The sequence below is a fragment of the Anopheles bellator genome, chromosome 1, assembly GCF_943735745.2.
Source record: "Anopheles bellator chromosome 1, idAnoBellAS_SP24_06.2, whole genome shotgun sequence".
NCBI classification, from domain to species: domain Eukaryota; kingdom Metazoa; phylum Arthropoda; class Insecta; order Diptera; family Culicidae; genus Anopheles; species Anopheles bellator.
In genome coordinates this window covers 31,818,433-31,832,951 of record NC_071285.1, presented here as the reverse complement: position 1 = coordinate 31,832,951, position 14,519 = coordinate 31,818,433, and the positions used below count along the sequence as shown (strand labels likewise).

General features: G+C 38.0%; 3 protein-coding genes across 3 annotated transcripts; 2 read left to right on the top strand and 1 right to left on the bottom strand.

Moving 5' to 3' along the window:
• The first annotated feature begins 981 nt into the window (after positions 1 to 981).
• LOC131215442 (growth hormone secretagogue receptor type 1-like) lies at positions 982 to 3,818 on the top strand. The gene is made up of 7 exons (XM_058209830.1): positions 982 to 1,818; positions 2,513 to 2,655; positions 2,766 to 2,872; positions 3,100 to 3,218; positions 3,331 to 3,443; positions 3,555 to 3,634; positions 3,709 to 3,818. The coding sequence occupies exons 1-7, from the start codon at positions 982 to 984 to the stop codon at positions 3,816 to 3,818; spliced, it is 1,509 nt and encodes a 502-aa protein (XP_058065813.1).
• Positions 3,819 to 6,134: 2,316 nt separating this feature from the next.
• LOC131215440 (neuropeptides capa receptor-like) lies at positions 6,135 to 11,052 on the top strand. The gene is made up of 7 exons (XM_058209829.1): positions 6,135 to 6,653; positions 7,874 to 8,016; positions 8,096 to 8,193; positions 8,295 to 8,413; positions 8,532 to 8,641; positions 8,709 to 8,791; positions 10,916 to 11,052. The coding sequence occupies exons 1-7, from the start codon at positions 6,135 to 6,137 to the stop codon at positions 11,050 to 11,052; spliced, it is 1,209 nt and encodes a 402-aa protein (XP_058065812.1).
• A 1,724-nt stretch (positions 11,053 to 12,776) lies between these two features.
• On the bottom strand, positions 12,777 to 14,228 carry LOC131215439 (pancreatic lipase-related protein 2-like). The gene is made up of 3 exons (XM_058209828.1): positions 14,224 to 14,228; positions 13,035 to 13,615; positions 12,777 to 12,967 (listed from the first exon to the last, which is right to left on the bottom strand). Exons 1-3 carry the CDS (start codon positions 14,226 to 14,228, stop codon positions 12,777 to 12,779), a joined length of 777 nt encoding a protein of 258 aa, XP_058065811.1.
• Between the last annotated feature and the right edge of the window lie 291 nt (positions 14,229 to 14,519).

Here is a 14,519-nt window from a genome sequence, read left to right as displayed (position 1 = left end):
CAACGGTTGTTGCCTAAATAATAATAATAATAATAAACAGTAATAGGTTTTTTTATAAACAGTAACATATCATTATTCAAAGGAGACTACAAGTGAAGGGCGAAGTGGAATAATTGAAAAGAAATTAAACGATTCAGTACAGTAATCTTACTTCCTTACTGATCATTCTCATGACATGACCAGCCCACCAGAGCCCAGAGCCTGACGAGGGGAACATGCTGCTCGCTGTAGTAGCGGCTTCTTCATTGTGCCTCAACGCATAGGAGGCCAAATATCCTTTTGGTCATCTTCCTTTCCGACGTAGAGAATGTTGTGAATTTTGGACAGAGTGCATAAAGCTTCTGTATAACCCCGGCTTCGAGCGTCTCGACACGAGAAGTGAACGACATAGTTTCCTCAGACTGCAGAATGACCTGTTGCATGCTAGCACTATAACGCGAAAAAGCAGTAGCCATGTGGTAAGTAGTACGTAAATATTTGTAGAATCCGTTTGTACTGGATTGTTCACCAGGACGAATAGGCAGAATGAATTGTGTATGAATTATCCCCACTCCTGATACGGACTTGCGCGTCCTGGAAGACGCCAAGAGATATCCCCACTCCTCGGTCCATTCGATGAATGAACTTTTGACGAACGACAGTCCCTTCAATCAATCCCTGTTGCTTACCAGTGCTACGCTGGCCACCAAAACCCATGGTTGTACGAAGCGGGTTGACGAATGTAGAATTTCATTTTACGAGAGGAATATAATCATGGAGTTTATCAAATCATCTGCGGTTATAATATACTAGTGGTGTTTCGCTTAGATTCGTGAATTGTTAACTGCGATCAAGAAATGTTATTAAACGGTTTGGAACAAACGAGTTAAACTAACTGATATTTTGGGAGTGTGCTTGACTTCCGTAGTTGATGAAGATGAGTGGTTTAGTAGGCTGCGGTTTTACACAGAAGTGGTAACATGAAAGTGTTTCAGCTCCAAGATGTCCAGGGTTGGTGAGCAAAGTAGCACAGCTCCTCGGGGCGAGGATTACAGTTATGATCAGGCCAGTCAGCATATGTTGCTACTTGCGAATCGGTTCAACAGATCCAGAAGTTTGCCCGATGTGGATAGGGCGTTGTTCGTAAGTGAACCGTCGGCCGCCGTGATGGTGATGACTTCCTACAGTTCTTATGTGCAGTTTCCTTCGAGTACACAGCAAAGTACGCTCAACGTGACCAGTTTTGCCGCAAGCAATGAGTCCTCCGTTTACTTACACGCCACCGCCCACATTCCGGATGCTACAATCCCATCCGCAACGGATCTCGATCAGCAAACGTTTTTCTACTATGCCGAATTGTTGAGTGTGATAAATTTCTACTATGTACCGGCACTGGTCCTGTTCGGCAGCATCGGAAACATTCTGTCCGTTTTAGTGTTTTTCAAGACGAAACTACGAAAGCTATCATCCTCCTACTATCTCGCAGCCCTAGGTCTAAGTGATACGTTTTATTTGATTTGCCAGTTTGTTGCGTGGCTGAATTTGGTAGATCTCAAAATCTACATACAGGAAATCTGTTGTCGGTTCTTTACCTTCTCAAGCACACTGTGCTGCTTTCTGTCGGTGTGGTTTGTGGTAGCGTTTACCGTAGAACGTTTCATCGCTGTACTTTACCCACTCAAGCGACAAACGATGTGTACAGTGAAACGGGCCAAGATCGTCATCGTCGCGTTGACAATGGGTGGAGTTTTTATCAGCTTACCGATTTTCTTCTTCGCCTCGCCACAGTTCTCGGTTTCGATGAATGATACCATCTGTGACATAGTGCTGGAATATAAAGTAAGTGTCAATTTCAATTTTAAACAAGTGCTACCAGTATGTACAGTGAAGCAACAATTATTATTTCGATAGATTTACTTCGGCAAGTACTTTGCGGCTTGCGTTGTCTGATGTACACAACTACATGAAGCCAATAGGAATTATCGTAACAATTTTATGACATTGTATCCTAGCAATGTTGTATGAACCTTCCAGAAAGACTGTAGCAAAAATTCTGTTTGCGAAAAAATGTAACACAACAATACCATTGAAATTAACTACAGAAATTCAACTTGATTGTCTTCTGATTGCCCAAAAAATAAAAGATAATTTTTTGCCCTCGCAGTATTTCATATGCACTCACTGCCTACATTCATCAGCAATCATAAAATTGGTAAAAAGCAATAAACAGCAATGCGAAACAAAATATGGCCATTACGTTTATATTTCGATTCTTCTTAGCGTTAGATTTCTTGGAAAACGTAATACCAAGCAATTATCATTAATATTACAGAAAGCATTGCACGACCACCGTACTTTTCTGCACTTCAATAAACCATGGTACAATGGTTTCAAGGCGAACTTCTGCATGTGCCTGTGTGTACAGTGATTATAGTTTTAATTATCGCAATTAATGATTAAAAATCGTAGAGTTTTTTTACCTTTGTATTTGTTCTAAAAATACCTTCTGATAAATGCTTCGCCGTTCCTTTAGGACCAAGCCGCAGTCTTCAACGTCTTGGATTTCATTCTAGTTTTTGTAGTGCCCCTCACCATTATTGTTCTTCTGAACACATTTACAGCACTAACGGTATGGAAGTTCGCTAGCATACGACGAACGATGACCATTCCACGAGGGTACGTAAGCCAACATTATCCGCTACCGATAACTTAAACGCTGCCAATTTCCATATCAATTGTGCCTATGCACAGTTCAGTTCATTAGCATTATATTCGTTCTATTTCAGGTATAGCGGGAATGTGCGTGGTTCGCGAAGACTTGTCAACATGTCTAACAGTCAGTCCTTTGGCAGTGGAAGTGGTACCGTAGCCGTCCAGCAGATTCAGCTTCTCAGTAAGTATCCTAAATGTCATCGTAAGCTATCGTGGTACAGCCAACCAATAACTAATTCTAGCACTCAACTTAGCTAGTAGTAAATGAATTAAGTTTGCATTACATTACATTACATCAACCGAAGGATGGGTTTTGCCTGACAATATCTCGGATTGGAACAGCAATTCAGCAACAATAATAACAAAATTTAAATGTGTTCATGATAGCCTTTTCTGTCCTTAAACTAGGTCGGAGTCGAGTAGCCAATTCTCAAATTAAAGTTACGAAAATGCTTCTTATCGTATCAACGGTATTCGTTTGCCTCAACCTTCCGAGTTACATAATAAGAGTGAAAATTTATCTAGAGGTGAGATTATAGAAGTATGGTTTCACTGTTTTCTTTATATTAAACTACGCTATTGCAAAAGGTTGCTAGACGTATTGCAATGACGTTCTCTTCATGTACTTCATATTTGCAGACAGAACAGACCAACATGAATCTATACCTGGTACAAAACTGTTGTCAGCTCTTTTTCATGACAAACTTCGGAATAAATTTTATATTATACTGCGTAAGTGGACAAAACTTTCGGTAAGTTTTCTGAATTTGTGTAGTCGTAATAAGCGTTTGTAATAATTGAAAATGTGTAGTTGTATAAAACGGTAACGTACTTTAATCGACGACTTACTCTTCATATCGCAGAAAAGCAGTGTTTGGGATGTTTCAAAAACGAAGCCAAAGGCAAATAAATTTAGAACATACCTCAGGAACACAAGTAACAGGTAAATGAAGACAGTTATATAAAGTAAATATATGTTAATATTTTGATGAATTTTCGCTATTACAATTTTGTTAGAATTTTTCTTGCGCTCCAATGGTTCCAAGATGAGAAGAAACACGACTATCTCAGATACTGCAACGTGGCGAGATCTCACTGATTATGAAATCACAAATTTCATCAAATGAACACTGATCATCATGGTTGCAAAATACCACCGAAATTTTCCTTTTCTACAACATTTTCAGCATGATAGATAAAACAGAATAGTATTGTAATGTTTACTAACGCAAATAAATATACATATTTACATTTAATATTTAATATCAGAGTTGTGGTGCTGAGTCTATTCACTGAAAAATCCGCAAATAGACTATGATGAAAAGTTGTTATCAATGGTAGGTAAAACATGCCAATAACTTACTCTACTGATTCTACCTTCACTTTATCGCATGCTCGACGACTTACTTTCAACCGTATCGCAATAAGTCTACTTAATGGCATTACTATCAAGGATGTGGTTTAAAAACAAAATACGATCCAATGCGACATAAGTCATAAAAGTAATGTACATCATCTATGTTTCAAAACATTGAAGGGGTTTCGACAAATAACGATTTAAAACAGATTTACAACATTTTTTCACATTATCATTTTATTGGGTTTTTCAAATATGTTCTTTATTGGTTTCAGTATGAATAAAAAAAATAGAGAAGAAGTAAATGCTCATTAATATATGTTGTTTTGTTCAGTGTTTCGTGTGTTAATTATGTTAGTGATATGCATATTCCAATCTATGAAACAAACAAACAAACTATGAATAATTAAGTTATTAGAATGCCATAAGGTTAATTGCTTAAACATACAAAATAAAATCAGTTTTCCCAGGCTTCAATCAAAGAAAATTCCTGCATGTACATTGTTTAACTAGGAAGGCGCGATAAGCATACAAATCCTTCCCACCGCAACATATACACATTCGTATTCAGTCATGGATCATGTTTATTAGATTTGCAAATCGTTTCAGCCGGTAATATGAACCTGAAACAAGATATCGTTTAATCTGAAACTTGAGTCATCGTCTTCGGCATAAAGAAGTTTGACTACGGTTAAGAAATGTCTTTCGGAAACGGAAACCGGAAACGAAATATGTTCCAATTAGCTTCATTTTAGAATCATTCACCTGCTGGAGGAGGATAAGGTAGACATTTCAGAATGTTTATGGTGATTGAAATGGACTACTCTGCACGAAAGCGACGGAAGTGAGTGAGTGCATCAATTTGAGCGCAAAATCCGTTCTAACAGATATGATTATACTAAAAATGACAATAAAAAACTAGTATAAATTGTAATAAGAATAATAACATAGATATTATAATATAATACACAGTGGGCTTAATTTATGTTATTAAAACATATTGTTTTTAAAGATATGGCGACATCTTGTATTATTATTTAATTACAATTTTTAAGTTCTCCAATTCGTAGTTCATAGTGTAGCATGTAATTGTGCATCTTTTTTCAATAAATTGGATCTTTATTAGACATAAATGGTTGATTACATAAGAGTACAGAGTTATTCCAAATTGGGATTGCAGCTATTTCATCTAAGGTATCAAAATGATTGAAATGAAAATTTTTCGATTTAAATCTATTTCAATTATATGTTATGACACGTGGCATTGAGTCATTTTATCCTAGTTCAACCTTTCTAATAAAAAAAATATCTATCGCGGTTTTGGTGAGTCTAACATTTATACAGAAGAACAGTTATATTATCGAAACTGTGTAACGCCCAATTGGCGTAACGTGAGACAAACATCAATGTTTCTTGTTTCAGCAATCAAATAACACTGAACCGATTTTTTATTGGTTTCACACCCTTCTTACCTTACACAAATGAATCTCTTTTCTATTGGTCACGCATGTGCACATTGTGAGCTACTGTATTCGGATGAACTTCTTAAAGTCGAAAAAATATAGCAATCATGTAATGCGCATTGCAATGCGCACAGGAAAGAGATCTCCTCGCTGCGTACGGAACTGTTCGTTTCGTCTGTCCGAACGAGGATGACCAAGGCCAACGAGCGAGAATCCGTTGACCATTTAACATGTAGCGATTGGGCCGTAAGCTTCAGTTGTTGCTCGGTTGGCCACGAATTTGGCAGCAAACAAAGTAGAAAGAGGCTCAAATGAGCATGTGACTACGGTCGGTCGTGTTCGAGGTAGCAATAGTGTGAAAGCAAAAGCGACAGTGCGCTCCCGAAATGCGTTAAGAAGGGCCTATCTGGCCGACAGTCTTCCGTGCGCAGCTTCTGCTATCTCCTCGATGATCGGATGGAACGGCGCGGATTGCATTGCTTCGAAAACGTTGTTCATACTTTTGCTGTGTCGTGCACCAAGAATTGTGGGCAGACTAGAATACCTTGTCTCCGGACAACACCGTTTCACATGACGACCGGTAACGTGATGCTCGAGACACAATGACCGCCGGTAGCATCATCATGAATCTGACCGAGACGGAGGCAGTTATGGAGTTGGTGGGGAATTTTCTTAATTTCTACTACACTCCCTTGCTGGTGGTTGTGGGAAGCATCGGAAACATTCTGTCGGTACTTGTGTTTTTCAGCACAAAACTGAAAAAGCTTTCCTCTTCCTACTACCTGGCGGCTCTAGGAGTCAGTGACACGTGTTATCTAGTGGGATTATTCGTAACTTGGTTGAACTTCTTCCAAGTCCACATCTACACGAGAGAACCGTTCTGTCAGTTGTTCACTTACACGAGTGGTGTTAGCAGCTTCCTTTCCGTGTGGTACGTGGTTGCCTTCACCTTCGAGCGTTTTATCGTCGTACGCTATCCGCTAAAAAGGCAAAGTTGGTGCACCGTTAGGCGTGCAAAGACAATTATTGCTTGCCTAACAATGGTCGGAAGCGTGCACAGTATACCATACTTTTTCTATGCCGGTACACAGTTTTCGGATCGCAACAACGACACCATATGCGACATGCGAAAGGAATACACGGTAGGTTGGAGAGGTTTTTGGGAGAGAGGCTCTATCTCAAACCAGTTGTAATAAGTGCAACAGGATTAGGATACCTGTATTCACAAATCAAAATTTCTAACCGTCGGTCAACAATGTTTCGTTACACCAGCTAATAAAAATAGCGACCGTGTTGAATTATTCTGCACCGCTGAATCGATCAACGGTATCAATTTACCTAAACTTCACCAACTCAAATGAAACACTGACTCAAACTGTTAGCTACTGTGTAATTAAACACCCTTCTAGAAGTGTACCATTGCTAAAAACACATACAATTCCTTGTACACTTGCTAAATATACCATGTTTGTCCAGAGCAGCGAATAACTGACACAAGAATGTACCAGTTACTAACACACAATCAGTGTAGTTTCAAACAAAGAGGATAAAAGCTAAGATCAATCTCATGGACCAAGTTTACATTTCGACAATGATTTCTACAGAGGAAAAGTTGCATGGCTATAAATTAATAAAATATTGAGAGCATGATTATATTCGATAGCAATAACCTTATGAAAGTATGAAAATTAAAGTATCAAACAATTAAATTAAATGAAAATGCGATCGAACGAATCTATTTTATATAAAAACGGCAATGGTTATGTGCTTCTAAAAATGTCTTACTGTTTGCTTTGTGGCGGTGGCACGACAAAAGATACAAATCTAAAATGATCAAAATAACAGTAGTATTGTTGTTGTTTGTGTTTTCTACACCAAAACATGCTCGTACCATTTGTTATGCTAATTTGCCGCTTGAATTTGCACAGCTGTAGAATGTTTTCGTTGCCATTAAAGAACGCACACAACTTTGGAAAGTTCTAATTTCTAAGTTCTTATATGACTACACCTTACATCAGACAAGTGTTACAAGTTAACTGGTGTAACAGCCCTTATAGTAAATTCTTCTTTCATCTACGATAAGTTTACCTCGTTAACAATAGGAATTTAGCCAGGAAGGCTGGTTCGGTGCACAGTCCGTTGCTCTAAGATTGCTAACAACCAATTATCATGTTGACCATCATTCCAATACCGACCATTTCACATAATTTTCAAATAAAGTATGAGACAAAAATAGCGCCAAAACCAAATCAGTCGGTGTTCAGTTGATTGGTGTTTATTGCTTCAAACTTAATTTTAACGGACGCTATCTTAGGTTTAATTGCATTCTCACTTTCCAACGCTCTTTGTTTATATTTTACAGTCTCAAATGGAGATTTTCAATTATATTGACACCGTAATAGTATTTGTAGTTCCGTTCACGATAATCGTTGTCTTGAATTCGGTTACCAGCTTCACGGTATGGAGGTTTGCAAGGCTGCGACGAAACATGACACTTTCTAGAAGGTAAAGGTGTTCCGATTATTAGTCTCATAATTGTCTTATTGCTAAGCTTTTTGTTAAATGATTTCATACGATTTTGCAGAAAACCATCTAATTTGGAGATTCGACGGCAATCTAGCTTCCAGTATTTCTCGTCGCACCCAAATGGGAACAATAACATACTGAGGCGGTCTAGCATGAGTAAATAATGCCTTTTTTCATTTACTTTTAATTTAATGAAACATGTTCCGAATTTTTAAAATTTCTTTTTTTACACCGTTTGTCATTTTCGTCTAATGCAGGAGAGAATCGAATGCTATACTCTCAAATGAAAGTTACCAAAATGTTACTCATTGTGTCCTCGGTGTTCGTATGTCTCAACTTGCCGAGCTACGTCATGCGTGTCCGCGCATTTGTCGAGGTTGGTGACTTTAGTATGCTGATTGTAGTAGGAAAAGGCTACACCGCAAAGCATTGCACCGTTAAAGTGGACGTAAAAAATTATTCATATTCATGTTCTCCGCACATTCCCCTTCTAGACTGGCCATTCATATCTGTCGATATTGGTGCAATACTATTGCTACTTGTTTTTTATAACCAACTTTGGAATCAACTTCATCTTATATTGCATTAGTGGACAAAATTTCCGGTATGCATTGTCTTGAAATTTCCATACGATGCTCAAAGTGACCGGTTTCTTTTTATCGTTTTTGTAGAAAAGCTGTGATAGAAATGTTTCGCCGTCATCACCAAAGAACAGTAAACCAGGAACCAATAAGTGGCTGCGCTACGCAATCAGGTATTATGCAGCATCGTGTACTACTTTCTTTCAATGTTATCTGTGGTTAGGACACTGTGTTCTCTCATTTTTGTATGGATTTTATAAAACCATGGTTGACACAGAAACGGATTGACTATTAACACATTGTAGTGGGTTCTATAAAATTCTCTGCGGTTGTTCGGAGATTTTTCGATCAATCAAATTTGTGTTGGAAGTCTATTTCATTCAAGTAAATATTGTCCGTTATGACCTACGACCTTTTGCTACTTTACGGGTAGCTTTATAATTCCATCGCTGCAGTACTTGAATAGTTTACCGCTGCAAAACTCAGCAAAGTTGTAATTAGTAGTAACAAGGCTGTGGGAGGTGCGGGCGGTAAGGTGAATGCGTCAAAACTTGGTCCAGTCCTAACAAAACTTCCCAACCAAGCTGTTTATTACGAGCCATCTCACAGTTGCCTGGTACGGGTTTATCATGATGGAATACAACTTTTCATCTGTTTTCAAATTCTGCTGACTTCTTGTTGATTACTTTGGCTAAACGGTCGAGCTGCACACAGAACAGCACCAACTTCACCGTTTCGCGAGAGTATAGCAGCATCCACTTTCAATCCGCCAAATTCGCAACATAACCATATTTGCCGTTGATCCAGTCGTTCCAGTTTGAAATCGTTTGTAGAAGGTTCGCCTTTACCTTGGCATTACCATGATCACTTGCGTTGAATTTTCTCATATTGAATCCATTTCCCACTGTTCTTAGCTAGCATATTCGCTTCAAAAATGGTTCTATTTCGTTGCGTTTCACTGATTGCATCAACTTGACTGATTCGGTCAAACTTCGTTACATTGATGTGGCAACCGAAAATCGAGCACAAGACTGCTCTTTTTGGGGGATTTCAAACCGTCATATGGTTGATGTTGAATGCCTCAGATACCTCTTGAACCTGCTTCACCAGTTACAAAGTTTCATTAGCTTTTTCAGTGACTGGCCCCGTCATGACATCGAAATTTCCGGAACAGAACCAAGCAAAACACTCGTGAGCCCGTCATTCACTAACAGTACTCTTACCATACATTTCATAAATTTGTCGGCTGCTACCGAAGCTACCGTGTTTGGCTTCCTTGGGGTGAAAAAGTGTATTTGCGTGGCCAGTTTTTCATTAATTTTCAACTGAATACAATTTTCTACACCAACCATACGTGCTTACTAAACATGCGTCCTGAAACGTCAGCTTACAAACAAATGTATCGGGCATCAGTGTAAGGGAGCGACAAAACTGCAGAATTTTACTTCACACAATATTTAGTTTAATTGTTGAAGGTTTTCAGTTTTGTAACATTCTTGAGATAGATTGCTTCTAATATTCTTGAAAGAGAGTTTATAATTGTGTGATTGTGATACAAATTGTAAAATCAAATTAAAAATATCTTGCACATGTGCAAATAATCAACCATATTTAATTTTGTATAAAGCTTAGTTTTAGCCATGGTGAAAAAAACAACATTATTTGTAAAGTGAAGCAAAATAATCCGAGTACATTGGTTTTTGAAATTATTGGAGTAGAGGCAGTAACTAACACGAATGCAATTGAATTATCGGATTCGTATAATCTTATAAATCTTATGAGAACTAGAAAAGCAGTTAAATGATCGGATTCTCAATTTCATGCTACATGTTCCTTAGAAATATCTAACATGTAACAGAATAAAGAAATGTACAAAAAATGCAATATTGCAAGGCAACATGGTTTAATGATACAAAGAATTCATCGTTTTATCGTCCCAATTCTGAGAATTATTTGCGCCAACACAACCATGACGAAACAGTGATATGATGAATGACACCGGGGAAGGTGGACAAGAAAAAGCTGCCTATCGTACGCAGAAAAACTAATTTTATTTCTACGTTATTCATTCAATATTTTTTTGAATTGTACATGCTGAATTTTCTCCCGCCCTCGAAGCGCGTGCCGCTAAACCACCAAGCATAAACATTGTTTGCTGATAAACATTTTCATTTGGCCCGATTTTTACAAAGCCCTGCTCAAAACACTTTTAAAAATCATTTATTGCTGTACCACTACTATGGCCCGTGTTTTTGTAACTTTTCCCAAATAATATGGCTTTAATTGTTTGTTTACAGAACTTATGCGAGCCTATGGTAACATAGCCTTGCGACGTGCAAGCACCCCCACGACAACTACTACCACCACGAATCGTACAAATGATATTTTCCCATGGAAGGAGATGGCTAATCCACATGCTCTAGATTTCAACTGAGCATAGAGAAGTGGAAGTCATATAGTATCACAAGAATTGCTTGAACATCAGCTCTTGCTTCAATTCAAAGCTCTTACTATTATCGAAAGTCAAAAGGTTCTTAGAGAAACTTAGCATATTTCTACACCGTAGGATTGATAGTTCCTTATGCAAAAATCTAATTAAATAGGCAACAAGATTCCAAGAGAGAGTATACTTGGATATTGGTTTCGATTAAAATGCAGCCAAACAATATGGCAAGATTTAGCGACTTTTATTCTCCCAACACGCATAATTGTTCTTCGGCCTATTATTCATAACTCATAATTTGTCACAAATTGGATGATAGAGTAAAAGTCAATACCCTTCGATAAATCACATTTGTCTTACATTGTAAATTATTGGGCGCGAGAGGGCTCATCACATACCTCTACTATTGATGTAGTATTGAAACTAAGAAACAAAATGGATCGCATGTTGTTTCTCATCACATGTACGTTCGAATGTACGTGCTAACGTAACTAGAAACGCTCATTGTGTGAGCATTTACTCAATAAACGACACAATTTTTTTATACATTAACTGTTTTCCACATTGTGACAAAAACCATACGTACGCCATAAATATTTCTTACTGACACCAAACTACCTTCTAGATATTAATATACGCGAAACGATGTGACGTGAAATTAATATATTTCCTACAAGTATTTTACACAAAGTAGAAACTTTAAATAATATTTATAAATACATTATTTCATTCTTCGGTTATCAATGTTGCTTAACTTTGTTCACATTTGTTTTGTACAATTGAACTACTTGTTTCGATACTGACTTTAGTTAAAAAAACTGAATATTACTTTTAAGAATATTTATTAGTCATTAAGCTCATGCATACATACAAAAATAAACACAATTTCGAAAGAACGGCTCTTATTTAGCATAATATAATTTGCCAATAACATGTTTCAGTATGCATTATACAGTCTCGTAGCTCCTCTTTGTGGGGGAATTGGACTCTAGATTGCTTTGGGGGGGGCTAAACAGATATTTTATATCTCCGAGAAGGAGCGACAAACGCAAAAAGGTTGGGAAGCATAGGTGTTGCTGTTGTGATTATCGTTTGAGACTCTTGGAGCACTGAGATTCTTTCATCTTTTCGGGGAAGCCTAGATGTATGCCGAAGAGAAGCCTACACGAGAAGCCTTCTTCCCATGATCATCTGAGCCGTGGGAATCTATGGTATGAAAAATTGATTGTACTGATACTTCGATATAGCTACTGACGCGCTGATAGCACCGTAATGATTTAGCCAACCAATGAGAGCCAAATTTGAACGCAGTTTCTACCAAATCAGGACGTACAGGTTTTGTGACTTCCTGATGAGCCAATTAAGTATCTGCATTTTTTTGCGTTTTTACATCGGAGTTTCCCGTGGCCTATATTTACCATATTGTATTTATCACCATATTGTAGTTGCCACTGTAAAAATAACAAATTGCTATCTCATTCCTATTAATTTTATTCAATGAAGTTCTGATGAGAAATTTACAAAATAAATACTCGGAAATAATCAGTTTGTTGCACAAACGACGCTGACATTTCCAATGCCAAAAGGAGACGTTGAAGATGTTGGAACAAAATAAGTTCCACGAGAACTGTAAGATGGAACAAATTCATTACAACTAAACATACTCAATATGTTGTGACTAATTTCAAATTATATTGATTGTATAATACTTTTACTCACCCACGATCAGCAACTTCACCCATCGTTATAGAATAATCTGTACGAGAGAACTTCTCTTTCTTAACGGGTTGGCAACCTTTGTATTGATTCACAGATTCCCGTTGTTCACACCTGATAGCTATGAAGCTATTTGGTAGTAGTATTGATTCGGCAAAATATCCCGTAGAGCGGTAGTGACTACAGGCATCTTGAATTTTTTTAATAGAACGTCAAACTTTTCCGACGCTAATGCGAAGTGTTGTATGATATCTTACGCAGTGTTAACACATCCAGAGTTTCGCATCCAGGCTGCGGAGGCACTCCATGATTTGGATAGAAATCAACATGTCCTCTGGGAACTAGTTCACCCAGAACCAACCCATCCGTATGAATTACATCTACAAACTTCGCCGCCCTCGGACCAACAGCATCTCGTGAATTGTGCGAGAACAGTGGCCCTGCCGGATCGAGTGCCGTGATTCGCGCCAGTCGCCCACTGAAATAATTCCCGACATTTCCAGCCACATGTGCTCCCAGACTGTGCCCAATAATGTGAACCTGGCTATAATCGATGCCCAGAAGGTGCATTAATCTGGATAAAATGCTGGCGATACGATATCCAACAGGCTGTACTAATTCCCGTGCTACAGGGTACAGCAAAGCCGAGGCATTGGTCCAGTCCCCGACCAACAAGTTATTATGCTCGTTCCGTAGCAAGTAAGCAGTTCTGATGGGCACTGTTGCAATATGGTCACGATTTGCCATCCATCCATGAATTAGCACCTTGAGTTGCTTGCGTGGATTGATGGTTGAAAGCTGTTGGATGTCTTCTAAATTGACCTCCTGCACAGAACATCTACAAAAATGATATTCAAACATTATTATCACGCTTTAACGTAGATATCGGAAATAGAACGTTCCACGGTGTGTAGTGGTACAGTTTTATTTCATCCAATTCTTTATGGTATTCATCTAGCAAGGATGTTCCAAAAATTCGCCCAAGAAGTGTGAGATAAATCGTTAAAACACAGACGCAGTTCATCTTGTTTGCCCAGTCACAGTAAAACTATACATGAAACGACGACGAGTTGTCCAGTTTTATACAACCATGCAACCGAATCAATCAACGGATAACTATGAACTGTCTTCTGATTGCGTGACAGTAAACGTTACTTTTTGCAACGATTTGATCGTCATTATAAGACATTTTTTAATGATCCTCAAATAATTTTGCAGTAAATGGAAAATTTAAATGAGGGGACGGAGCCAAATGCTTGTTCTCACGTGACAAAAAATAACACTTTTGTCTACTGTACAAAACGATATAAAAACAGCTGTAGCTGGCGGAAACGGCTGACAGTTAAGCCAAACAGGTGATCTAGCTGTTGAAACTGATCTTGAAGTTCAAATTTAATTAGTTATTTGTGTCCCTCTTTATTGATTATCTTATTTAGCTTATTCTACCCCATCTCTCATTATTTGGTTTGTTTGTTTATTCTGTAATATTGGTCAATAGATGGCTTTTGGGTAGTTTATACATTTACGTTCCATTTTACATGACATTTTACATTAGTGGGCTTTCCAACTACCTCTTATTTATACCAATAAGGACGTTTTCTAACACAATGCAAAATTCAACCAGCAAATCTTGTTTGACTCATTCATTCCCATGCAAAGCCATTCCATTAAATGGGTCATTATTAATCGGTTCAAGTCGTTTCAACGGCATAACTAGCATCTATACATACTTATTTGAAAAC